Source organism: Octopus bimaculoides, chromosome 19, assembly GCF_046866305.1.
Source record: "Octopus bimaculoides isolate indiv1 chromosome 19, ASM4686630v1, whole genome shotgun sequence".
Taxonomy (NCBI): domain Eukaryota; kingdom Metazoa; phylum Mollusca; class Cephalopoda; order Octopoda; family Octopodidae; genus Octopus; species Octopus bimaculoides.
Window position 1 is genome coordinate 2,683,996 of NC_142946.1, and position 26,739 is coordinate 2,710,734.

Here is a 26,739-nt window from a genome sequence, read left to right on the forward strand (position 1 = left end):
ACACAGCTAAAGCTGCAACCCTGAAAACTGGCCTTCCTCTTCAAAGTTAGCCAATTCTTCAGCTCCTGAGACCTGCCAATCAGACAGTTCTGCAATTAAACGTTTAGTTCCAAGACATCCGTTTGATTGATTGGCAAAATATCATTACCAGTGCTTGGCAACCTTCCGGCCCTTCTTTACTCGTTTCAGCCATTAGACTCCGACCAATGCTGGGACACCGCCTTGAAGAATTTTAATTGAATGAATCGACCCATGTGGTTATTATTATTATTATTATAGCTTAGTACTTACTCTATCGGTCTCTTTTGCCGAACCGCTAGACTACGGGTACGTAAATACACCAACACCGGTTGTCAAACAGTGAAACACACCCGTGTGCACGCACGTGAGTGTGTGTTTATGTTGTTTACATTCAGTGGTATTGATATACCGTTACGAAACAGTTTGAGAAATGTATATTGAGAAAACAAGTCCCAAACTTACAAATCATTACTGAGGTTGATATGCTTGTTTAAACCGTTAAAGGTGGTGCTCCAGCATGGCCACAATCTAATTAGCGGCATTGTAAATTAATTTTAATAAATCTGCATACTACTACTACTACTACTACTACTGATAGTCCTTTCTATTATAGGCAGAAGGCATGAAATTTTTTCAGGGGAGGGCGATTGTCGATTATATCGATCCCAGTGTTCAACTGTTCCTTATTTTATCGACCCCCGAAACGATGAAAAAGAAAGTGAACCTCGGTAGAATTTCAACTCTGGACGTTAAGAGTCGTAAGAAATATCGCTAAGTGTTTTGTCCGGCGTGCTAACGATTAGGCCAGCTCACCGCGTTAATAACGGTTTCAAATTTTGGCACAAGGCCAGAAATTTCGGGGGAGGGTGTAAATCGATTATTTTGATCCCCAGTATTTGACTGGTACTTGTTTTAACGACACCGAAAGGATAGTCGACCATGGCGGAATTTGAACTCAGGACGTAAAGAGTCTTACGAAATACCGTTAGGTATTTTGCCAGACACACTAACGATTCTGCCAGCTGACGATAATAACAATAATTATAACTTCAGCGTGGAGGCGCAATGGCCCAGTGGTTAGGGCAGCGGACTCGCGGTCGTGATTTCGATTCCCGAACCGGACGTTGTGAGTGTTTATTGAGCGAAAACACCTAAAGCTCCACGAGGTTCCGGCAGGGGGTGGTGACGAACCCTGCTGTACTCTTTCACCACAACTTTCTCTCACTCTTACTTCCTGTTTCTGTTGTGCCTGTAATTCAAAGGGTCAGCCTTGTCACACTGTGTCACGTTGAATATCCCCGAGAACTACATTAAGGGTACAACGTGTTTGTGGAGTGCTCAGCCACTTGCACGTTAATCTCACGAGCAGGCTGTTCCGTTGGTCGGGTCAACTGGAACCCTCGACGTCGTCGTAACCGACGGAGTGCCAGCAACAACTATATTGTATACAACCGTCACTGATATCAACAACTGATCTCCCTTGACAACAGCGACGACTACTTCCGTATCCGGTTTTCTATATCATGTGAATGGTCACGTGATCATTACTCTCCAAAATGTCTTCGACTCGATTCTTCCGCTCTTCAGGTAATTAACGACGAATTTAATGATTTTTTTTTACCGCTAATTAACAATCAATGCCTGATGTATATTCCACCTTTCATACGAGAAAGAATGTTTAAACTCTTGTAGAAAGGCTGTCGTTTGAAATATTAACAATGGTTTAGAGCCAAAGGAGGGTGTTACCTTCACCTCCACCACTGGCCTCGCTTCATTAAATTACAGCTACACACACACACACACACACACGCATATATATATATATATATATATATATATATATACTGTCCTGTGTTGTTGTTGTTATGTCCTAACTAGAAATGTCTAAACTGTCTTTATCGAGGTAAATCGATTCAGTTAAGTAAAGCGAGCTGACATAATCATTCATCATCGACTTAAATACATCCTACACTCTTTTAAATGTCTTTTTATTTTCCATCACAGTGAAGCCTAATCCTGTTTTGATAATTGAAGTTAGTTATAAAGAACAATTTGTGCAGGTAAATAAATTACAAGCGGGTGTGTTCCGTAAATGTGTTTCGACATGGAATTATCCAGTGAAAGCGATTCGGCATCATTGATATTAATTAACCCGGAAATTATTTCCCATTTACCTTACATTTCGGTAGTTGTGTTCCGTTACACAAACACAGCATATGTAGAAATATTTTATAAAATCTATTCCGTAACATTGTTGCAGTCATGATTGGATAATACAGGAAATGTATTTACTTTGTTATTTCAAAATACACAACAACAATTAAATTTGGGTTGTGGTTTTTTGCTGTTGTTTTAACCAGAACTCCATTTATCTTTATTGTAAAATGTGCTGTGCACTGTGTAATGTGCCTCGAAATATGACCTCTGACCTTTGCTGTAATTTGACTGTTAGAGAAAGTTTCATATTGAACCTTTACAAAATATTGTCTAGATGGGGAGTTGCGACATTCATTCGTGACAAGGTCATTAACAATGTACGAAGTAAAAAATGGTTGCAACAGGAGTGTTTGTGACCTGGGAGGAAGACGGAGATTTAATTGTCACATGTCACAGACGTGACTAAATATTGAAATAATTAAACAAATGAGGTTGTTTAGAATAATCAATTGTTTGTTACTGTGAAGTATGTTTGTTTCTAATTTATTAGTTAAGAAATTAATTAGACATTTTAGGATTTTATTCTCTCATTTGTTGTTCATGAGGACAATTCTAAGAATTCTGTTTCCTCATTGTGTAGATCTTGTTTATGAAAACTCAGTGGTTTGACTGTAGAACTGCTGGGTATTGAAACTATTATGTTCTTGTTCTACTGAAATAATTTCCTAATTGTTTCGCTCAACAGCTGTGTGTGTATAACAATTAGAAGGTATAATAATAATAATTATATGTATATAAAGATAGTAATTGTTTAATAACATGTCATTGTCTACTGTTTCTTATTTTGTATCATACTTTTGTTCTTGTCTTTTGTCTTATATTGAGACCATTAATATCTCCACTTTACATATTTAATCAAGTAATTACTAGAGAGTAAGTGAGGTTTAATTATTGCTCTACTGTCTATTGTATTTATAACTTTCTCATTAATGGAACAAGGTCAGTGGTGGTAGTGGTAATATTTTTGATTAGGTCCATGGTCCACTTTTTGTGTAGTCAAGTAAATACAATTCAATATATTACAGGTACTTATTAACCTTTGGGAAAATAAAATGTAAAGCTGACTGAATCCTGAGCTGGGAAGTATGCAAGTGGTTGTTGTAAAATATCTGACTCCACTCTCATTAATTAGAGGAATTGTTCTTATATCATGGTGTGTTAGGGTTGAATTAAGGCATGGGCACACTGGGCAGTTGCTCAAGGGTCCAGTTTCGATCTGTATATGTTGTGGCTTGCCATCATGTAATATCTATTATAAGATTCATGGCATTGGTTTGTCTGGGAGCCTTTACTGCTGGTAAGACAGCACCGCTCTGTATCTCAGTCTCCTGTCATCTCAGCTGCTTCATTCTTAGACTCCATTACTGTGGAACTTCATTATCACCATGGCAACCAGCATGCGACACTTTCCATGCTGTATATCTCGTGGAAAGCCTACAAAAGCCAAAAGCACAGTCCCCCCCCCCCCATATAAAACACTCCCCCAAATTTGTTAAAACTCTCTTACATCTTTCCAGTTGTCTCTTCTTAGTGAAGGCTTTGAGTGTCCAGTTTTGTTCTTAGTCAAGTTACATTCAACTTGTGAATTAATGATTTTATTTCAAACACAAGTACATAATATAACTTGTAACATCATACAATATGGAGGGACTTGAATATGTGACGATTTGCTGTACTTGATAAGGTGCATCATGCTAAGTAAGATCTCTGTCTTCCACACATACAGTCTTGTCCTTTCAGGTGCCAGTGCCACATCAAAAGTACCCAGCACACTCTGTTAAGTGGTTGGCATTAGGAAGGGCATCCAGCTGTAGAAACCATGCCACACCAGACAACTGGAGCCTGGACAGCTCCCGGCTGGCCAGTTCCATGTTAAACCATCAAACCCATGCCAGCATGGAAAGCAGACATTAAATGATAATGATGATGATGTTTTCATAAAGTGCATGTTCTTCATGTAATTTACCCCTGAATATTTTTTAGGTGATATTCCTCCAAATATGTCAGGAAATATTTGGTGGGTTTTCATCTAAAAAAAAAAATTTAGTCTTATTACTGTATGTATATATATATATATATATATATATATATATATACACACACATACATACATGCAGGGTTTCTTCCAGTTTCCATGTACCAGACCCTCCTACAAGACTTTGGTCAACTCAGGGCTGTGATAGAAGACACTTGCCCAAGGTGCCTCACATTGAGATTGAACCCAAGATCACATGGTTAGCAAGCAAGTTTCTTAACCACACAGCCATGCCTGTACCCATACACACACACACATATGCATCATCATCCTTATCGTTTGTCTAACATTCTTGATGCCTTACATGATGAAACGTCAATTAAACATTTAGAATTTTCTTCTGCTTCTTTCATTTGGACACCATTTCTTTCTTTTCATTTTTTAAATTTTTTATTGTTGGTCAGTTTTACTGTTGTTGATAAAATTGTTTTTTCAGCTTTTCTGCTGTTTCTGATCAGCAACAGTGCTGTTGTTGTTATTGGTGATTTACTTCATATAGCACATGCCCCAAACTATGTTACCTTTTTTGAAAGACCTACCAAAAGTTTGTCAACCAGCAATATTCCCAAGATGATTTCTCATTCCTTTGGACTTTCTTCTTCCGTAAGTATTAATTTCATTTTTACAAAGCAACCACTTTCTTCGTTCTTCTAGATGTATTCTGCATATATTCATTATTCATTAATATCAAAATCAATGTTCTTTTAATATGCCACAATATCGAACTTTATTTTTGTCTCATTGATTGATTGTTCCATAAAAATCGGATTTAAACCAGTTTTAACATTGTATATTATTCTGTCTTTCATCAATGACAATATCTTAAATATTTCTGTTCCCATTCTGGTTAATTTTAAATGAAGTAATCTTTATGTTTCATTAATGTGTATTCATTAAAAATAATATTTATGAATTAACAGAACAACATGCCTTGTGTTTTTAATTTGAGTTCAAATCCTGCTGAGGTTAAATTTGCCTTTCATTCTCCTGGGGTTTATAAAGTAATGTACCAGTAAAGGGTAGATTTATTTTTCTATAATGCATCCTATGTTTAAATGGAATTATAAAAAAAACTAAGAAGACCTCTACTATATATCAGGACATTGCTACATGATTTGACATGTTTGTTCTGGTTTAATTTCAGCCAATGGAGTGGGATGGCATGTTACAAGGATCACTTTTCAAGAAACCAAAAGCTAATGTGATGATGACATTGTTAGGCTACGATGGAATTGAGCAATCACCAGTAATGCCAAAAGCAGTTGCTAAATACACTGTTCAGAATGTAAGTAACATGTTTATTTAGCCACACCAAATTCATCATCATCATCGTTTAACATTTGTTTTCCATGCTGGCATGGGTTGCACAGTTTGACAGGAGCTGACCAGCTGAAGGGCTGTTCAGGCCCCATGTCTGTTTTGGCATGGTTTCTACAGCTGGATGCCCTTCCTAATGCCAACCATTTTACAGATTGTACTGGGTGCTTTTACACAGCACTGGTACAGGTACTTTTTACATGGCAGCAGGACCTACAAGCCCACAAGATTTGTGATGCTCAGCTGGAGAAGGTTGCAGGGGATGAGCCTGTATGCAAGGGCAACCACTTCTTCCTAAATTCTGGTTGGCTTATAATGATTAATACAAATTAAGCTTGAATCATTAACCATCTAGTTTTTGTTTTCCACCAAATCTTGTACAAGTTTTTGTGCTAATGATGAGAATGCTTAGAGATAAGTTTTAAACCAACCTCTATGTGCCTGGTCTGCTATGAAATAACAGCTAAATCACACTTGAATCAGGAAAGGACACATTAAATAATGTAGTCCTAGCTAACCGTAAAATGCTGTGCAGATCATGACTGGAATGAGAGCATAGGCCTGTTCAATTTTAAGTTAACCTGAGATTAACCATTACCAGTTGAATCTATTAAAGGTTGTCTGTGTTTATGTCTGAGTTGAAGCAAAGATAATTTTCCATTCTGTCACGTTTCATGTCATTTGTTGTTTAACTTTATCAAAAGTCTGTGAAGTTGACGTTTAAAAAATGGATTTTGTTTTTTTTATGTTGAAAGGATGTTCCATTTGTTGATTTCAATCAAGTTGTGGATTCTCTCCTGAAGAATTCATTTGATATGGACCCTTTAACAGTTCAACTTATGAGTGACACCCAGGTAAGAAGAGTTCCTCCTACTTTTGATAGTCTCATAACGAATATGCCTCTTCTACCCCATATTGCCATCTCAGTTGGTCGATTTGAATTGTGTTTAATGTAATATATGTAGGACTTGCCTCTCCTGTTATTGGTCATTATTTTTATAATATATTATCTGCTTTACTATCATCTCTGTGTTTGGATGCCCTTCCTAATGCCAACCACTTAACAGTGTGTGTTCTGGGTGCATTTTCTTGGGGCCTCTGCACTAATGAGGACACCCAAGTGAGTTGCAAGATAAGGCCGATGACCACTTGGCAGTAGCGGGTGTGCAGTGTACTGTTTTTAAATTCGAATCTGTTCCGTTTCTATTGCAGACAGTGGATGTGCGGTCAGATCATGATGCTTTTAAGAATATGTTGTTTACGCCATCAAAACTCTTTGACCGTTTGTTTGAAACAGATTCTGTGATGAGTCAGTTTGATATTGGTACTGTGAATATAAGTCACAGCTCTGATGCAACATTATTAGCTGAGCTTCAGATGATTTTGGACATTATGAAGAAGGTAGGTGGCTGCTTCAAATTTCGTTTTTACTGCTGTCCTATTTCTTGATTTCCAAATGTAAGTCGGTGAAAATGAAAGTATCTTAGCGCAGCAAAACCTTGCAGAGGATTAGTGGGATGATAATGGATGAAAGGATAACGAGATTATGGCTTATTAATGAGGAGTGGAAACTTGTTTTATTCCAGAATTATCAATAGGCAAAAAAACCTGTTGTGTATATCTGCGTTTTAAATTTGTGACGTTGATTATACTCCCATGTATGATACTCCCATGTATGATACTCCCATGTATGATACTCTCATGTATGATACTCCCATGTATGATACTCCCATGTATGATACTCTCATGTATGATACTCCCATGTATGATACTCCCATGTATGATACTCCCATGTATGATACTCCCATGTATGATACTCTCATGTATGATACTCTCATGTATGATACTCCCATGTATGATACTCTCATGTATGATACTCTCATGTATGATACTCCCATGTATGATACTCCCATGTATGATACTCTCATGTATGATACTCCCATGTATGATACTCCCATGTATGATACTCCCATGTATGATACTCTCATGTATGATACTCCCATGTATGATACTCTCATGTATGATACTCATGTATGATACTCTCATGTATGATACTCATGTATGATACTCTCATGTATGATACTCTCATGTATGATACACTCATGTATGATACTCTCATGTATGATACTCTCATGTATGATACTCTCATGTATGATACTCTCATGTATGATACTCCCATGTATGATACTCCCATGTATGATACTCCCATGTATGATACTCCCATGTATGATACTCCCATGTATGATACTCTCAGGTATGATACTCTCATGTATGATACTCCCATGTATGATACTCCCATGTATGATACTCCCATGTATGATACTCCCATGTATGATACTCCCATGTATGATACTCTCATGTATGATACTCCTTGAATGTTTTAAAGAGTCTGTTACTCATGAAAAAAATAATTTATAAAACATTCTGCACTACATTTAATGTTTTAAAAATTCAGTTGTTAAAGTTGGAAATATTTAATTAAAAAAGTTAGTGATGTTATTGAAAAAAATTTAATTAATTTCTTTTATTACTTTTTTTAAAACAATTTTGATTCTGTTTGTAATTTTTTGCCATTATGAATTAATTGAGATAACTTTTACTTTATATTTCATTTTTGGATTTGATTTGTAAGATTCTTTATGTGAGTTCGTGTGTTGAAGCATGTTTTGTTGTGTCTGGGGAGAGTCATTCTCTTTTGGTGCCTCATTATTTAACACACTCACCAGTTAAATTTCCACTCATTTACTTATTTATCTTTTTCTAAAATTTTTGTTGTCTTGCAACCTTTTCAATAGTATTGAAAAGGTTGCAAGATACAGCAAAAGTTTTATTTTATAGTTTTAGGGAATTATTTTGTTATAAATGAAGTGATAGAAAAAAAGCTGAATTCTTCGGTTATTTTTTAATATTCAACTTTTGTCTTTCAGTTAAAAGATAATCCAACTTACATAAGAAGCAAAACTCCAGACTTTTTCTCATTTCCCATGACTGGGTTGCAGAGAATGGCTGAACAACATGGCAAAGATTCTCCAAAGCTTCTCTCTGCTACTAAACTTCTCAATCAATTTGTTGACAAGGTAAAGCAATTTTATTTCTAAATCTTATTTTTATGACTCCTGCCTTTCTCTACACATTTATTAGAAAAAAAAACTGGTTTTTCTTTTGATGCCTTGCAATAATTACTAATGAAGAAATATGGTCTTTTAGACAATTTCTATTCCTGGGAGAACTCAAGCTTCATGTTGTGTCTCTTCTGTCACAGTTGTTGTTTTTGCTGTATATGTGTTTTGTTGTTGTTTAACCCTAGGCTATCCATGATCAAGCTAACAAATAATCCAAAACATTCCAATTGTGACTGTCCTATCTTAAGTATATTTATGTCTACATTATCTTCATTAACTTTCATCCCTCTGGGGTCAGTCTAGTTAAAGGCACAAACCCCCTTCAATCTCTAGCAGAGTTTATTCATTGATTCCAAGAAGTTCCTCTGTGTTTGTACTCAGTTTTCTGTAGAATGTGATGTGAACCTCAGTCTAGCAACTGCGAATCTCCAGCTTTGAACACACACATGCATGTGTGTGCACACGGGGTGTGTGTGTGTGTGTGTAGTGGTTCTCTCATGCATCTCTGATGTTTTCTAAGTCTACCTACACTTAATGCAGTAATGTCTCATTACTACGCGCACACATGCATACACACACACTCACACCACACACACATGCATACACACACGCATTCAGGTTGGTAGATGAGCAGATCCAGTCCTGTTTACTTCCCTTTACTTTGTAACTTTAAACCCCGGCAGAATTGACTTTGCCTCTGGAGTTTTTATCTATCTTATAATCAAAGACGTCGTTCCAACCATGACCCTCGCATCTTTAAACGATGTATTTAGATCACATTATCCAATGCCATTTTTTTAAAGGTGATCAGATATGGTTTGAGAGGAATTTGGTTGATATTTCAGCAGGCCAAGTGACCACATGAACGTTTCCTCTTTGGTTTGACTCTCCGCTGTGGTACCAGTCATACACTGATGTAGAATCAGTCACTTTCATTCCTCTCTCACTAATATTTCTCATGTAGTTCTACGTTGTTTGCAACTGGAAGCTAAAATATTTTCTCTTTTCAATTTGTCTACAATTTTTAGTGACGCTGATTATCTCCCTTAGAACACTCTTTTTTTTCTTTCCCGCTCAAACTGGTTCTGTGTAATTAACATTGTTCATTAGTGACACAAACTATCATTTAAAAACAACAACATAGCTGTTTCTATCTCGAGAAACAACTACTTTCTTTTGGTTAGACACAAGTATTTATATTGTAGTCGGTTGGATGTTAGCTTATGAGTTGAAAAAAATAATCTTTTCGTAAGCCAGTGACTTATTAGCTGTATTATTTACATTATTTACATTTGACGGATATTTGTCCTCATTTTGTTTGTTGTTACCACAACGTTTCGGCTGATTTACTCCCCAGCCTTCATCAGGTGTCCTGGCGGAATTTTGAACTCAACTCTGGGTTCTCATTCCTAAGGTATTTTTTGATATTATTATTTATTTAAGGCACTTATTATTTATTTAAGGAATTGAACTCGGAATCTTGGGGTTAGTAGAATGAGAACCCAAGGTTGGGTTCAAAATTCCACCAGGACATCTGATGAAGGCTGGGGAGTAAATCAGCTGAAATGTTGTGATAATAACTAACGAGATGACACATATCCGTCGTCCAATGGAAATAATGCACAGAATTCCTCATCTCTAAAACGTAGAACAGAATATTAGTCATGTTCTGAGTTCAAATTTTGCCGAGGTCGACTTTGCCATTCATTCTTTTGGGGTCGATAAATTAAGTACCTGTGAAACATTTGAGTCGATGTAATCAACTTATCCACTGGCCCAAACTTGTTGGCCTTTTTAATTAATAAACTTGCTACCAAAATCTGAAAAGAAAAAAAAAACGGTGGGTTGGTCATCATTGACCTGGGAGTAAATAATAAGGAATTATTTAAATACGAGCAGTTGGGTTTTTTCTTTTTGCTTGCTTTTTTTTTCCCCCCACAAATTTGGGGTTTTTCATCATTAAGACAATTTTTTGTTTGATTCAGGAGGTTTTGTAATTATAGTATTCTTGTCTACTACGGATGCAGGGCTTGAAATTTTGAGGGAAGGGACAAATCAACTACATTTGATCCCCAGTGATCAACTGGTAATTATTTTATCGACCTCGAAAGGATAAAAGGCAAAGCTGACCTCCACAGAATTTGAACCGAGAACCTAGAGAGTCAGGAGAAATGCTCCTAAGCATTTTTATGGTTCGTTATGTTCTGGCATGCTAACGGTTCTGCTAGCTCACTGCCTGAATAACAATAAGAATGATAACAATAATAATCCTTTCTACTATTGGCAGAAGGCTTGGAATTTTGCAGGAGAGAGCTAGTTGAGTACATCAGTCCCAGTGCTTGACCGGTGCTTGTTGAAAGGATGAAAGATAAAGTTGACCTCAGCAGGATTTGAACTAGAAATGTAAAACTGGAAGAAATGCTGCAAAGCACTTTGTCTGGTCTGCTAATAACTCTGCTAGCTTGCTACCTTAATTATACAAATAATAATAATAATGATCATTCCTACTTCATGCACAAAACCTGAAATTTTGGGGGAGAGCTCTCTTTCATTACATTGACCCCAGTACTTAACTGGTACCTATTTCACCGCCCCTGAAAAGGTGAAAAGCAAAGTCAACCTTGGTGAAATTTGAACTCAGAAAGACAGACAAAATACTGCTAAGCATTTCGTTTGGTGTGCTAATGATTCTGCCAACTTATCCCCTTAATAATAATAATAATAATGATGATGATGATGATGATGATAATTCTTCCTGGTTTTTGGCATAAAACCAGTAATTTTAGGTGCTGGGGTGGATAAGTCAATTATATTGATCCCAGTGCTCAAATAGAACTTTATTATATTGGCGCCAAAAGGAATAATAACAGTATTCCTGCTATAGGTACAAGGTCTGGAATTTTGAGGGAAGGGGAGAGTTGGTTACATCGACGTCAGTGCTTGACTTCATTTTTCAACCCCAATAGGATGGAACCCTGTACAGGAAGATAGCTATTACTACCACAAAACTGAAAAAAAATTACTACTACTAGTCCTATAAAATTATGAAAACAGTTTCTACTACTACTACAAAACTATGGAAATCTCAGTAAAACTAAATTACAGAAACTTCATTTCTATATTTGTTAATGTGAGAGTGACTCTGTGTGTGTGTGTGTTTGTGTGTGTGTGTATAAAAAAGTTGATTTTTTAGTTTCACATTGCAAAGACAAAACGCCTGGGGCTATTGTTGTTTCTGACTTTCTCATTAATGAAGAGGACAAAGGAAAGAAAGCAAAAAATAAAAATAAAAATAAGGGGAAAATTTTATGTCCAAAACACAAGTTCATTAGTTAGTAATCATGTTGAATATGTGCGTCTCTCTCTCTCTCTCTCTCTCTCTCTCTCTCTCTTATATATATATATATATATATATATATATATATATATATATATATATATATAGATGTATAGATAGATAGATAGATAGATATCAATATATATTACATGTTGCATTAAGAAGCAGTGTATGGTACCAGAATTTTCAACTTGAGTCAAATATAACAAACTACTCCAAATTGTGGTTAGAGTGCAATCTAGACTGGCTAGTTTGTACTGGAATCGAATCACAGGAGTTGTAATAAAGAAGTCAAACCAAATAGTGAGAACTGGAAGTCATTTAATTTGGACATTTCAGGATTGCAAGTCACAAAAGGGTCGAAAATTTTAATAAATTTGTTTTAATTACAATTGTTTTATTTGTAGTTTACAAGAGATAATTTTTCATGCCTAACATACACATATTTCCTATCCACATACTGTATATGCTGCTAAGGTATTGCAAATTTGAAACAGAATATGAATGGATTATAACACCTTTGTGACTTTTGGATCACCCTGTATCATTTTATCATTTCTGAAAATATGTAGTTCCTTTAATAAGGAAGTTATTATTTCACTGATTATTAATATCATCAGTCTCTAGATATAATTACCAATCTCTAACAATTGTTCCCATTTCTTCATATTCAGAACATCTCACCCATTTTTTGTATTTTTGTCTCAAAAAGTCACTGCAATTTTTTTTTTTCATTTAAATATTCGATAACACATTCAATATTGTAGAATTTTTCAAAAACCAAAGTTAATCCTATACATCTCCTGTCATCATCATTTAGGTTTCTATGGCTGGATGACCTTTCTAATGCCAACTACTCTGAGAGTATAGTGGGTGTTTTTATGTGCCAATGGCATGGGTGCCATTGACCTGACACCGGCATCAGCCATGACTATGGTCTCAAATTGACAGGTCTACACAAGCACAGTATATCGCCAAAGGTCTCAGTTACCTGTCACTGTCTCCATGAGACCCAACACTTGAACGTTGCTTTTTACATGCCACCAGCATGGGTGCCAGTCAGACGGCACCGGCATCAGCCATGATTATGATTTTACTTGGCTTGACAGGTCTTCAGATCTTCAAATTATTGTAGCTATTCTTTTTGTTCAAGACAACGGAATATGGCCGTGTTGGGACAGTGCAGAGTTTTATTAAAATAGAATGTTGGGTTAAAACTAATTCACAGAAAGTAGTTGTCATCTTTTGGCTAAAGGAAAGACCAGGAAACTAAGCATGGGAAGCATGTTAAGGTACAATAATGGTATGTGAAGCTGTGGTGCTGATTCTTGAAATTTGTAGTGAAGAAATTTATTTGATGGATCATCCTTCAGAAGATTTTAGAACTTTTAGTTCAACAGTTCGAGGATTGTTAACATAAAAAACCATTTTATTGACTTAACTTGATTAGACTTTTGGTAAACATGTCTTTACATTAAATTTACTTTCTTTTCCATTTGTGTATTTGAATTTTCAAAAATTTCTTTAAAATTCTGCTGGTTTTTGTTTGTTTTTCTCTCTGGGATAAATGATGAGTGTTAAAATGTTAAAATGTGCTGAAGTCGAGATGAACATCAACTAAAAACTGGCATCTGTTTTTATTTAAAGATTTTGGCTTTTGTAATGATTTAGCCACAAACACAACTGTGGAATTATCTTTCAGAATTAGTCAATATTGCAAGAAGCCTGTTCAAATATTGTCTTTCAAATGATTTACAACAGCAATATTTAAAGTTTGTACTTCATTACATGACTTTATAACCCATTGTTTATTTATTCAGTGTTGAAAGCACAATTCTCAATACGTACACACACACACACACACACACACAGTAATATAGTGCAAGCTGGTATCATTCACTTTTTTTACTTTCTACCAATTATTTTCAAAATAAATAACAACTTGCTCCAGTTTATCATTATTGATGATGAATTATATTCAAATATTATCTTAAATTTCTAATTAAATAGAATTTAGATTTTTAGTTTATGCCATTTGCAGGTCTGGATTTTTCAAACTGTTTTATTGATTTTGTTGATAAGCATATTTTTGGCAACAATATGTTGGGATAGCCTGATATTTAACTCTGCTGGGATCTTAAATGCTACAGGTTGCCTTAAATGTAGCCAGTTGCTTCAAATGTAGCAGGTTGCTTTAGATATAGCTTGTTGCCTCTAATATAACAGGGTGCCTCAAATGTAGCAGATTGCCTCTAATGTAGCAGATTGCCTCTAATGTAACAGGCTATCTAAATATCAGGCTATCCCAACATATTCAAATGTAGCAGGATGCCTTAAATGTAGGAGGTTGTCTCTAATATAACAGGGTGCATCAAATGTAGCCAGTTGTTTCAAATGCAGCAGGGTGTCTGTGATAAAAAGTGATCTTTTAGTGGACAAAATCTACCATTTTTCTTGACTTAGATAAATAAAATTTATTCAGAACTTTGGGACTGATATTTTCTCAAGGATTTCCTAATGTATTTATCATCATCATCATCATTTGTATTTTTCAATACCTGAATGGGTTGGATAGATGCTTCATTGCTATTCTCTTTCATCTCATCAACTGAAACTAAATTTCTTATAGTTTTGTCTGTCTCACATCTTTAACCCACCCCTCTCTGTGTCCCCATCCTTCATTGGTTGTGACACCTACAAATATTTCTACAACTTACTCCAGCTGTAAATGGTATCAAAGAATTGGAATTGGTGAACTCTCAGGATTTTAGCCACTGCCAATGTCATATCTTTTCCATATTTGTTATGAAATGGAAGAAATTTTGATTGGGAAATGTTGTGGCACGTTTTGCTGTCTAGCTTTTTTGAGACAAATTTTGTTAGTTTTGTTCTTGTAAAAAGATCATTGACTCAGCACTAACAATTGATCACACTCACAGAATAGGACATGCTGTGGTGTTGACTGTACTTTGCACCTGTCATACATAGAGGGAACTTTTACCTACTAAGTGTGTGGATAATCTCAGTTGTTCAAAGGTTTTTGACTCATCCTTAAAACTTGATCATATTTTAATTAGTTTGTCTGTAATTTTTTGGCAAATTCTGTCAAGAACCAGGCCATCAGCATATAAATCTTAGCAAAGATAATTGTTGTGTTTGTTTAAATCTCTGAAAAGTAGAAGAAATAGAACTGGGCTGAAGACGGTAAAAATTCCTCTCTGATCTTAAATATGTTGACAAAACATTTCATCAAATATTTCATATTGAATAAACAGTGAAACATTTTGATACATTAGAAATTATTTTCTTCCAAGCATCAAACTTACTAATTTGGTTTCAGTTGTTGCATTCAGAGAAACCCCTTCTCCTCCCCTTTTATTTACGCCCCCCCCCCCCCAATCACTATTCAGTTGTCGGGTTAAAACTTTATAGACTTAGTTTCTGTAATTAGTTTGAACTAAAGTAATGAATAATTGCCTCCAACTCCCATTTCATTATTTCATTATTTCATTTTTTATCCTCTTTTGTTTCTGAATTATGGACGATTTATTTACTTTCTCTATTAATAGAATAACTATTAATAGAGGTGCATTTTCAATTTTGAATTCTACTCTTTTCAATTTATTTTATTGTATTTGTATTTCTTTTTACTGACAAAAGCTTTTAAAGTAAATTATCTAAAATGGTTTCTCAAGTGTAGTGAGATGTGCTTCGGTGAATTGAATATTATAGAGAGCAAACAGAGGGTAGGGGGAGAGGGTGACGGGCTTGCCGTGGTTGTTTGAGTGTGTAGAGTGTGTGTAAGGTGATGGCGGTGAGTGAGAGATGATAGCATGATGTCAGCCAGCAACCACAATGTAACAAAGATGTAAAAATATTAACTGAATGCTTGGGTGGGAGGCAGGCGGGACATGTGTTGGTGAGGTGGGCGAGGGGAAAGAAAGAAAGAAAGAGAGAGAGAGAGAGAGAGAGAAGCCACTTCCTTCAGTTGTACAGACCTCTTTGACATGGCAATTAAGTAATTTTTCAGTGAAATAAAATTAGCAAATATCAATATATGAGAAGTTGTTTCTAAATGGAGTGAAATCATAAGCACTCTACAGATTGAACTTGAGATATTAACTCTTTTGTTCACATCATAATACATGTCTATGAATATAATTTCTTAACGAAACGAAGCTCGTCGTCTGAAATGTTGTTTGTCTGCTTTTAATGATAATAGATTTGCTGAAGGACCATTTTTGTCAAGTACAATCTTATTGAAATGGAAAGAAAGAAAAATTGAAAAACAACAAAAAAAATATCTAAATATAAAAATAAAAGGTTAAAGAAAAAAAAGAAAGAATCTTAACCTTAAATAGGCACTCAAACAAAATGGTTTTTGTAAAGATGCATTATATTTATGTTCCTTTTAATTTCACCTCATCATCTTACACATTGCTTGACATTTTTCTTAAATATTTCATTGAAAAATATTGTATTGGTCAATTGAAATATTGTGTGTATCAGTCCATAAAGCAATCATCATCATCATCATTTTTTGTTGTTGTTGTCGTCATTTAAAATTAAAAAGGGGTTCTCTTCAATGAGATGTTTAATGATAATAAAAAACATTAATATTTCCCCACTGTTTCCATTTATTTTATTAGCAACGTTCTGTCTTGTACTTCGTCTGTTTTGTACTCTTTGTTGAATCTGTGTGAAATTCATTTTAGCTAATTGCTAATCAGTTTTCATTAGTTAACTTAAAGTTCTATCAATTATGTTGATGTGTATTTATTTTGAAGACACAAACCACGCGAGTTACTCTGTGTGTGTGTGTGACAGTGACACTTCTTTTGTAGGTATGAGAGAAAGAGAGAGAGAGAGAGAAGGCAGTTTTAACTTTTGGAACTCTTTGACAAATGATGTCACTTTTACATAACAATAACCACAACAATAATAATATTTGATAGGCGCAGGAGTGGCTGTGTGGTAAGTAGCTTGCTTACCAACCACTTGGTTCCAGGTTCAGTCCCACTGCATGGCACCTTGGGCAAGTGTCTTCTACTATAGCTTTGGGCCGACTAAAGCCTTGTTAGTGGATTTGGTAGACGGAAACTGAAAGAAACCCATCGTGTTTGTGTGTGTGTGTGTGTGTGTGTGTGTGTGTGTGTGTGTGTGTGTGTGTGTGTGTGTGTGTGTGTGTGTGTGTGTGTATATATATATATATATATATATATATATATACACACACACACACACGTCACAGGGACACCTTCCACATGAAAGACGTATAGTCAAGTGCATGTGCTAACCTGATATAATGAACTCCTCCACTCATTTAAATGTTTAAAAAATGCTTCACTGCATTATATATGTTAAGCTGCACTTAAAGAGTCAGGGTTAGAAAATAACAATTTCCTGGTGGGGATGGTGGTGGCGGTGGTGGGTGGTGGCAGTGGTCACGTAGGTTGTGATGATGGGTGAAGTAAGAGGAAATAATAAGTGAGTATGAGAATAAGTATTTGACTTACTTTTTTGAGATGTTAAAATCTAGGACTAAATTTTTGTTGCTGACTGACACTGATTAAAAAAATAAAATTTACTTCCATGTGTGTGGCGGGAGGAGTGGTACCTATTGCTTTCCTGGGTCCTTTTTACGTTATTCTGATGGTTGTTTGTAAACCCCAAGTTAAAGCTGGTACATAAATGGTCAGTGAAACAACTACGTGGACTCCACCAAACACATTGCTGGCTTAGTTTGCGACTCCAGTGCAGCATGCAGGGGTTTATTATTGAAGAAAGAATAGCATGACAGTAAGTATGCTGTTTTGGGCCCCCAGTGTTCATCAGGGATGGTGTTGCAGCAGTGTACTTGTGTGTGTGTGTGTGTGTGTGTGTGGCAGGAGAAGGCGACTAAACGCTGAAACATGGAAAAGTGGACAGAACATTGGTTGGAGTAAGGTCCTGTGATACCTTCAGTAGGTGGGTGGTTTGATGGGGGGGGGGAGTTTGAGCCTAAGAGATGAGAGATGGAATACTTATAAGGGTGATGGTGGTATTTTAGTTTGAAAGTTCTTGAATTGGATGTAGTGATAGAGTTTGTTGGTTATTAGAGTAAGAAGGCCTGTGAGCTGGCAGAACTGTTAGCATTCCGGACAAAATGCTTTGCGGTATTTCGCTCGTTGCTAGGTTCTGAGTTCAAATTCTGCCGAGGTCAACTTTGTCTTTCATCCTTTTGGGGTTGATAAATTAAGTACCAGTGAAACACTGGGGTCAATGTAATTGATTAGTCTCCTTCCCCAGAATTTCAGGCCTTGTGCCTTTAGTAGAAAGGACTATTAGAATAAGAATATTGCTTTTATGTGAGATTTTAATGGGAGATTTAGAGGTTGACATGAGAAAGTAAAGCTCCAGTGGAATATCTGTACTGAGGCGATTGATGAAAGAAAAGAACTGGGTTTGTTGTTGAAGGATGAGGACTTGGAGCAGTGCTGAGAGATGAGGAGGACTGGGGTTGGTTGGTTCCATCTGTTTCCATCAACATTGAGAAAGTTTTTAGAATGTGAAAAAGTAACATAATTTCAACAAATTAGTATTTTATGTAGATTCTTAATAACCCTAAATTGGATCATTTGTGGAAGACTAGATTCTTATGTAGAACTGTTTCAACCAATAATAATACTACTGACAATTCTTTATTACAAATAAAATTACTAATAGGGTTTTTTTTTTGTTTTTTTGTTTTTTACGAAAAAAATCAATGTTTAATGGTTATTTCTTGGTAATTACTGACACTACTACCCACCCACCCCCCACTCCCTCACCCACCTCCTTCACTATCACCACCACTACCAGCTTTTACTCTAACCCACCCCCATCCATTGTGTATAAGTCTTAAAGTAATTCTGTTAAGTCTAAATAAGAATTAAGAATAATAGTTTAATAAAAGTGTGTGTATGTGTATAGATGCATAGTGTATGTGTGTATATATATATGTATATGTATATATATATATGTGTGTGTGTGTGTGTGTATATATATATATATGTATATATATATATATATATATATATATGTGTGTGTGTGTGTGTGTATAAATGAAATAAAACAATTGTAGACAAATTACAAGCAAGACTTAACAGATGAAGGAGAATGAAGAAATATTCTCTTAATTGCTTATCAAAGAACAGAGAGGGAGGGACAGAGGGGAGGAGGAGGGGGGACAGCTATCAGTATGAAATTGGCCAGAAAATTACAAAACATTCTTTTTAATTTTATTATCTAATGAACTATCTTTTCATTGGCTGAATTTACCAGCTTTCATGTCAATTAGTCTGATAAGAAAGTCCCTCTAATCAGCGAGACAACCATTAATGAAATTAGCTAAAGTTTGTTAAGCTGTGCATCAACCAATAAACGAAGTTACAAGCCCGTTGCCGTTATTATTATGAGTCTCCAAAATCAAACATTTTGCAAGACAAAAACAATTATTAGCATTTCGCCGAGATGTCAGTGTAGTTAGAGGAGTAAAGACAGCAGCACTAAAGTTTTGAGTTCAATCTCTTGACAGGTCTCTTTCAACAAATCCACAAAAGACAGATTTTTTTTTTTTCATCTAATTTCCAATAAAATCTCTAATTTGTTCCATTAAATTTCCTCACTCATCAATTTTACTTTTAGCATAAATTACTGTTAATTATTCCATAATTGACAGTGTGTGTGTGCGTATGATGTTTTACACGCACATGTTTACATATATGCATACATATATATAATGTATCTACACATGCATACACATACATATATATATATGCATATTGATATATATATATATGTATATATATACACACACACACACATATATATATGCATAAAAATACGCATACACCCTCACCACACCATACATATCATCATGATTCAGCATCATTGTTTCCACTTTCTCATGCTCGCATGAGCCAGGCAGATTTTTCTATGATTGGATGCTCTTCCTGTTACAACCCTCAACTGTCACTTGTCCTAGGTGTCAGGCAGTGGAACTGAACCCATGACCACATTGTTGGGAATTAAGCTTCTTAATCACACAGCCATACATGTATCTGTACACACACACACACACACACACACACACACACACACACACACACAATTTGAGGGCACTGGTTCTAGGTTCCCTACACAAATTCAAATCGCAAGATCATGGAAAACTAATGACAGTCACTTAAAATGCTATTTTATGATGTTACTGTTTACTATGAAAACTGAAATAGTTTCATCGTACATCTAGAACCTGACACACGTTACAAGTGTTTACTGTGAAGTGTGAGCTATTTCTCTCAAACATCTCTCTTGGTCACTGAAGTCATTCTAATTGCAGTGGAATCATATTCAAAACCAAACCTAAGGCTGTCTTTGATTTAATAGTGATCAGTGTGTCTGTTAACCTTCATTGTATGTCACAGGTCGGTGAGAAGCAGTTTGGGTGTCTGATGGCAGGCTGAAATAAATGCATGTGATAGGAATTCTACCTGATGTCACACAATTTGTGACTGGCTGGTGTTGTTAGATGTCTCACAACTTTCAACAATAATTTCCCCAATGCTCAAACAAGGCTGAACTTTAGATGTAGAGTTGTAATTCTCTCTTTCTCTCATATTTTAATTCAAAATGTTTAAAATTCAGATAAATTCTTCTTAAAAATTAACTAAATATAAAGTCCAAGAATGACCATCATGCATTGTCCTGTTAAATATATTTCTAATATCAAACTGATGATATTCCATATGAACATTGGTTTGTAATGACAGCTTAGTCATTTCTGGTATTTCTGTTGAACAATATTTAAATTGTTAGATAGGGGTGATGAATGTGATTTTAAGGGCACTGGTGAATTTATTGGTTTAATTAATGTTAATTTAAACCCAAGGGAATCTAATTATAGTATTACTTCATCGACATGGCATTTACTTGATAGTGTCAACTGAGTCAAGTTTCCATGATTACGTCACTGTATTGTGAGAATAGACCGAGTGGACCTGTTTGTATTACTGGTATCTCTAATGAAGTTGTCCTCTCACTGTAGCTATTGCATCTAAAATATATCGAGCAAGTTTCAGCTGGTTTAGTTTTATTAATTGTTGGTGAGAATTGTGGAATTTTGTGTAAATTTGATCAACAACTTCTTCTGTGATTGGAATTCAACATTTAAAGTTGCCCATAATTTCTCAGAAATGAGAATAGTTTCTCTTTTGAAAAAAGTTAAGCAAAAATATTTTTGTTTCTTTTGAAATGGTAAAATTTCTCTCATTTCTTGCGCTTTTCTACACTTTCTTTTTTTTTTTTTACTTGCTTTCTGTTGTTATTTATACATTTTAGTTTCGACTGTGAAATAGTTTGTGAATGAAATATTAAATTTCTATAACGAACAAATAAGAAATAAAGATAAAATAAATGAAAAAAGTAGGGAAAAAAAAATTAATTTCTTGAAAACAAGACATTTCTTTTAATGATGTCATTGAGAGTTTGGAATATAATGTCAATGGCTGGAGGTAAATTGTTATTTCTTGAAATTTGATTAACTCTAACTAAAGTCTCGGCGGTGAACTGTCCTAAAGATGTTTCCATTCTATTAATTTGATGTTCATTCATTTAAACATGTTATACTGCTGGCATGGCATCACTTTCTCATACTACTACTACTACTACTACTACTACTTTGTTCACAATCACTGTTGCCAGTACAATAACCACCACCACCACTGGATGGGAGTTGCTTCATTGTTCTCTCCAATCACTGTTAACTTGCAAGATTTTTATCGCTGTAGACATCAAAGAAATACACACACACACACACTCACACTCGCTCTCTCTCTCACACACGCACGGAGGAGTACATTATCAAGAATCGTTTTTTGATGAGCGGGGTGGGAGGTGTGCAGGGCGGGGAGGTGTGCTGTGGGTGACAGTTAATTCTGTTCATTATAGTAATGAACGACTAGTTATATAGTGTGGCTAGTTGGGAAATCTTGATTAGTCTTAAATATTTCTCAGCATCTTATTAGTAATCAAGCTGTAGCGGTAATATTTCCTCCACTACTTAAACAACACTCTGTGTATGTGTGTGTAGGGGGGGGGGTGCCTGTAGCAATGATTGCAAAGACGTGCTGCTAATATACTAATTAGACCGACTTCATTTGTTTGGTGTCTTCCACTAATTATACGTCCATCTTTCTTCTCTCCTCCTCTAACATATATTTTAGCTTCGGCAACTTTATCATTAACAGCCTCTCACATGTCACAGTTGACACGACAGAAAGCTGGTTCACTTCTAACTAACATCCTCTATACTTTCATTGCCTTTGTTCAATTTGTGTGTCTGTGTGTGTGTGTGTGTGTGTGTGTGTGCTTGTTATTTGTGACAACAACATCTAAGGAGCTACTCTTTATTTAACTCTTAAAAAGAGTAGGGAGTTCTTTTTAGATAACATAAAAATAGATCTGTTATTGAATCAATGTTTTTTTTCCTCTTCCTGTTTTTTTATTCTTTTTTTTTCTTTGTAAGAAGTTCCAATAGAGTCTTGTAATTGCATAGGTTTGCTATGTCTGTCGTATCTTGTGTCCACACCAGCTATCATCCACTTCTTTGTTGTATGTGGGAATGTAATTTTAATAACGGAGGATTGTTGAGTTCAGAGAAGAGAAGTGGTTTACCAGTTTCTCTTATAAATAAATGTCCCAGTTCCCTTATAAATAAATAAGTCCTGACTACAGACAGGAAATTTAGTTTTATAACCTCTTGGAGTGGTTGGCGTCGGGAAGGGCATCCAGCCATAGAAACGATGCCAAATCAGACTGGAACCTGGTGCAGCTCTCTGGCTTACCAGCTCCAGTCAAACCATCTAACCCATGCCAGCATGGACAATGGCCCCAAACAAAGATCATCAATCAGTTGTAAAGAGGGACAAGAGCGAATTCCATTTCTGTTTTTATAATAAGAGGATTATGATGATGATGATGGTGGTGGTGTGTTCGTCTGATTAAAAAACCATCTTTTTTTTTTCTCTGCCTCAGTTGTAAAAAATATATTCTGTGAAATCTCACAGATCCACGCTTTTTAGTGTGGATTGACTGATCTATAGTTGGAAACTTCAACTACAGCTGTGAAGTAAAATAACAACTGCTGCAGTGGTGGTCATGGAACAAATCAAAGTGGTCGCTCAATCTGTTAGAAATAGCAGTCAAATTCTTTCTTGAATCCTATCTTGATGGAAAAGAAAAGAAAGCTTTGAATATTTTAATTCTTGACATACCTCATAAAAGGTGGGAGGGTCATGTCTGGAATGCTTTTGATCTTAGGTCTGTCTACTCAGTAAGGTTCATCCTGGGGCTAAACAACAATAACTGATGAAAGGAAAGTCAGACATACTGTTGTGACTGCATCAATAGTTAATGTGTAACTTTATATCATTATCCTACCCGCCTGTAATGAATGATCAAATATTTAATATTAATAATGACACTTCTTCACTTGTTCTGGTCCATTGAACTTCATGTTTTTGATGACTCTCTTCTCTTCTAGATGACCTCTGACTTCCGCAACCTCTACGATGACGGTGTCATTGTTGAGGTCCTCATCACCCAACCCATACATGGAGATCTACTGCACAAAACCAGAAGTTTGATGGAGGTCACTGTAAGTATTCTGCTGAGATTCTAAAACAAATTGCTAGAACTTTTATAGGAATATAACATACCTTGTGGTATTATTTCTGTCCTTTGAGTCCTGAATTCAGATCTCACTGTGGTTTATTTCAGTTGTAGACTTCATTGGTCACTTGACCCTTGAACCTTGGTCATCTTTAGCGGAGTCCCTCTCTGTTGTTAAGTATCGAGGCTCACTCTTCTGTTGGAGGAGAACTTCTCCTTTCTTCTCCTTTCTAGCTTTGTGGCTCTCTGGAAAGGGTCAGAGGTAGATCCTTAAGAGCCACAGAGCTCCTTGGTGGGGACCCGACCAGAATATGGAGGGGAAAGTCAACCTGAGTAGATGTATGTATTGTTGGTTGCTGTGGAACTCATGAATTCCCTTTTGCCTTTGACATTGTTTTGCTGTTATAGTGTTGATGCCCAATATATTACTGGTACTTCTATTTATTGATTCTAGGTCTAAAAAAAACCTTGTTAAGGCTTTAAATGTTACTGCAGTGGCTATAATGCTTTTCCTGCTTACAATGCAGTGAGTGGTAGCAGTAGCATGGGGACGTACTGTAACCACATCCACCGTTTGTTGGTGATTCTCTGGATGATGATTCTGCACCTCCCAGGTGACCACCCTCTAATCTGTGAGTCTATTTGGGTGGTCATTACTGGTGAGGGTTTTATGAGGTTGGAGTGCAGATCCTGCCTCAACCTCTTTTAGTTGCCTTTTATGATGTGCTGAAGAAATGGGTCCATTCTTTAATGTGCTGGTTCCCACACAGCACTAGAGTGATGTGAAATGAAATGTTTTGCCTAAAAAGACAACATGCTGCTCTGTCTGGAAATGGAACCCATGGTCTGGCCATCATGAGTGCAGCACACTAACCACTAGGCCAAGTCTTTACTATGAAGATTCTGCTTAATTAGGATTCTATCTTTGAACAACTGCATGTCATAAAAAGATGTGTCCAGGTGGTAATTCTTTGTGTGTGTGTGTGTGTGTGTGATACCAGTAAGAACAATTGTAGTTTAAGTGTATTAATTCCTGATTATTTGAGAATAAATTTTATTCTGCTATTTCATTGGCATCACTCTATGGAATGTAATTTACCATTTTTCAGGAGACTATAGAGAATTATTAATATTTTCCCAAAATACCTTTAACCAACCCTAAACCCATCTTTTAATTTTCCTGATTAATTCCTTATACATTTCTCATTTCAGGAGACGAAACGCAATGGTACCTTAAACCTCGTTGGAAACTACTCTGACAATTATGCTTCCGTTTTCAACATTATTCTGTGGGGGATGATTGTGCTGATGGTTGCTCTTTTTGTTATATCTTATGGTATTTGGAACATGGATCCAGGCCGTGACAGTGTTATCTACAGAATGACCAGCCAGCGATTGAAAAAGGAATAATTCTATCTTTGGTTTTTCTGCGTCGTAGAAAATTAATTGAAATTTCTGAGTGAAAGTTTGTTTGCAGAGGCTTGAGACATATTTCAGTATAGACAGCAGCTTAGGTTGTTAAAGCTGTCTTACTGATGCGTGTGTGTGTGTATATATATATATACATATATACACACACACACACACACACACATGTATATGCATACATACACACATCATAATGAAATGATGATATATATATATATATGTGTGTGTGTATGTATATATATATGCATACATACACATGCATATATATATATATATATATATATATATATATATATATACACACATACATATATATATACACATACATATATATATATATTCATATATATATATATATATATATATATATATATTAAACCATCAGTAAGATTGTTACAGCTGTCTTACTGATATATGTGTGTGTATATATATGTATGTATAAAACTATTAGTGAGGTTGTTTTAATTGTTTTACCTCTACAGCAATTCTCTACATACATGTATAATAGATCTTTGCTCGTTACTGTTGACCAATAAATCAGTTAATGTTTTTTAGTTTTAATTCACTGATGGATCAAATTAACCAGAAGCTTTATATTTTTCTTGTTGCTAGTCAGGCTCTGCTGTACTTAACTCTCACAAAATGCTCAACTTTACACTCCTCAATCGTTTAATTATTTCATAAGTTTTATCAAAACTAGGATTTTCTGTTTTCCTACCAAAAGTTTAATCTCTTTTTGTTTTCAGCAGATTCATAGCAATATTTCATTTTAATGATGTATTTATATTTAAATATATGAAAATAAGTTTTTTGAGTGAGAAATTATTGTTGAGATGTGGAGTATTCTACAAACTTGTCAAGTTTGGAATTAATTTCTGAAGATTTTTCAGTGAATCTTGACTTTGGTTGCAGTAATTTCTTGTGACACAATTCCATATTTTTTTCTGTTTTATTTCAAATATAAACTTTAGACTTTCAAATAGAACAATCTTCTTGATAAATATTGTGTTTGACTGGGTATGTCTACAATTTTAGGGGTAGATTTAGGGGTACATAGGTCTGATCTTTCTGTTAGAAGATCAGATATTTTCAAGTTTGACATTCCACTGTAAAAACCAATAAATTGTTGGATTGGGTCATGTTTGTTAAAGCATGAACACCCTCACATCCACACAACAGCTGCCCTTTCTGATAAACCAATTCTATTGTTCCAATTCCACTTTGTTTTATTGTGATATATTTTGTTTATTTTTTTTGTTTTTTCCAAATAAAATGTTAATTTTATTTTATTTGTTGTTTTGTTTTATTTAAATTTCATTTTGGTTGTCTTCAGATTTTCATGACAGCCTGAACATCCCCTCTGCCTTTTTTAACCTCTTCCAATGTCTTCGTTCCAACTCTAGTCAGTTCACTGTTACAAATTCTTGGTTTGTCTGGAAAATATTCTTCATAACAAAAATGTTTCCATATTTCTGAAAATTGGATCACTTCTTTTTTGGCTCTTTCTGCATTGCCATCTCACACACACACATTCACTTACATGTTCACATACACTTGCACACACACTCACATTA

General features: G+C 35.4%; 1 protein-coding gene across 1 annotated transcript; it reads left to right on the forward strand.

Moving 5' to 3' along the window:
* The first annotated feature begins 1,455 nt into the window (after window positions 1–1,455).
* LOC106882696 (renin receptor) lies at window positions 1,456–26,449 on the forward strand. The gene is made up of 8 exons (XM_014933460.3): window positions 1,456–1,608; window positions 4,710–4,876; window positions 5,418–5,558; window positions 6,346–6,444; window positions 6,803–6,991; window positions 8,518–8,667; window positions 23,610–23,723; window positions 24,950–26,449. Exons 1-8 carry the CDS (start codon window positions 1,578–1,580, stop codon window positions 25,145–25,147), a joined length of 1,089 nt encoding a protein of 362 aa, XP_014788946.1. The 5' UTR covers window positions 1,456–1,577; the 3' UTR covers window positions 25,148–26,449.
* Window positions 26,450–26,739: the final 290 nt, after the last annotated feature.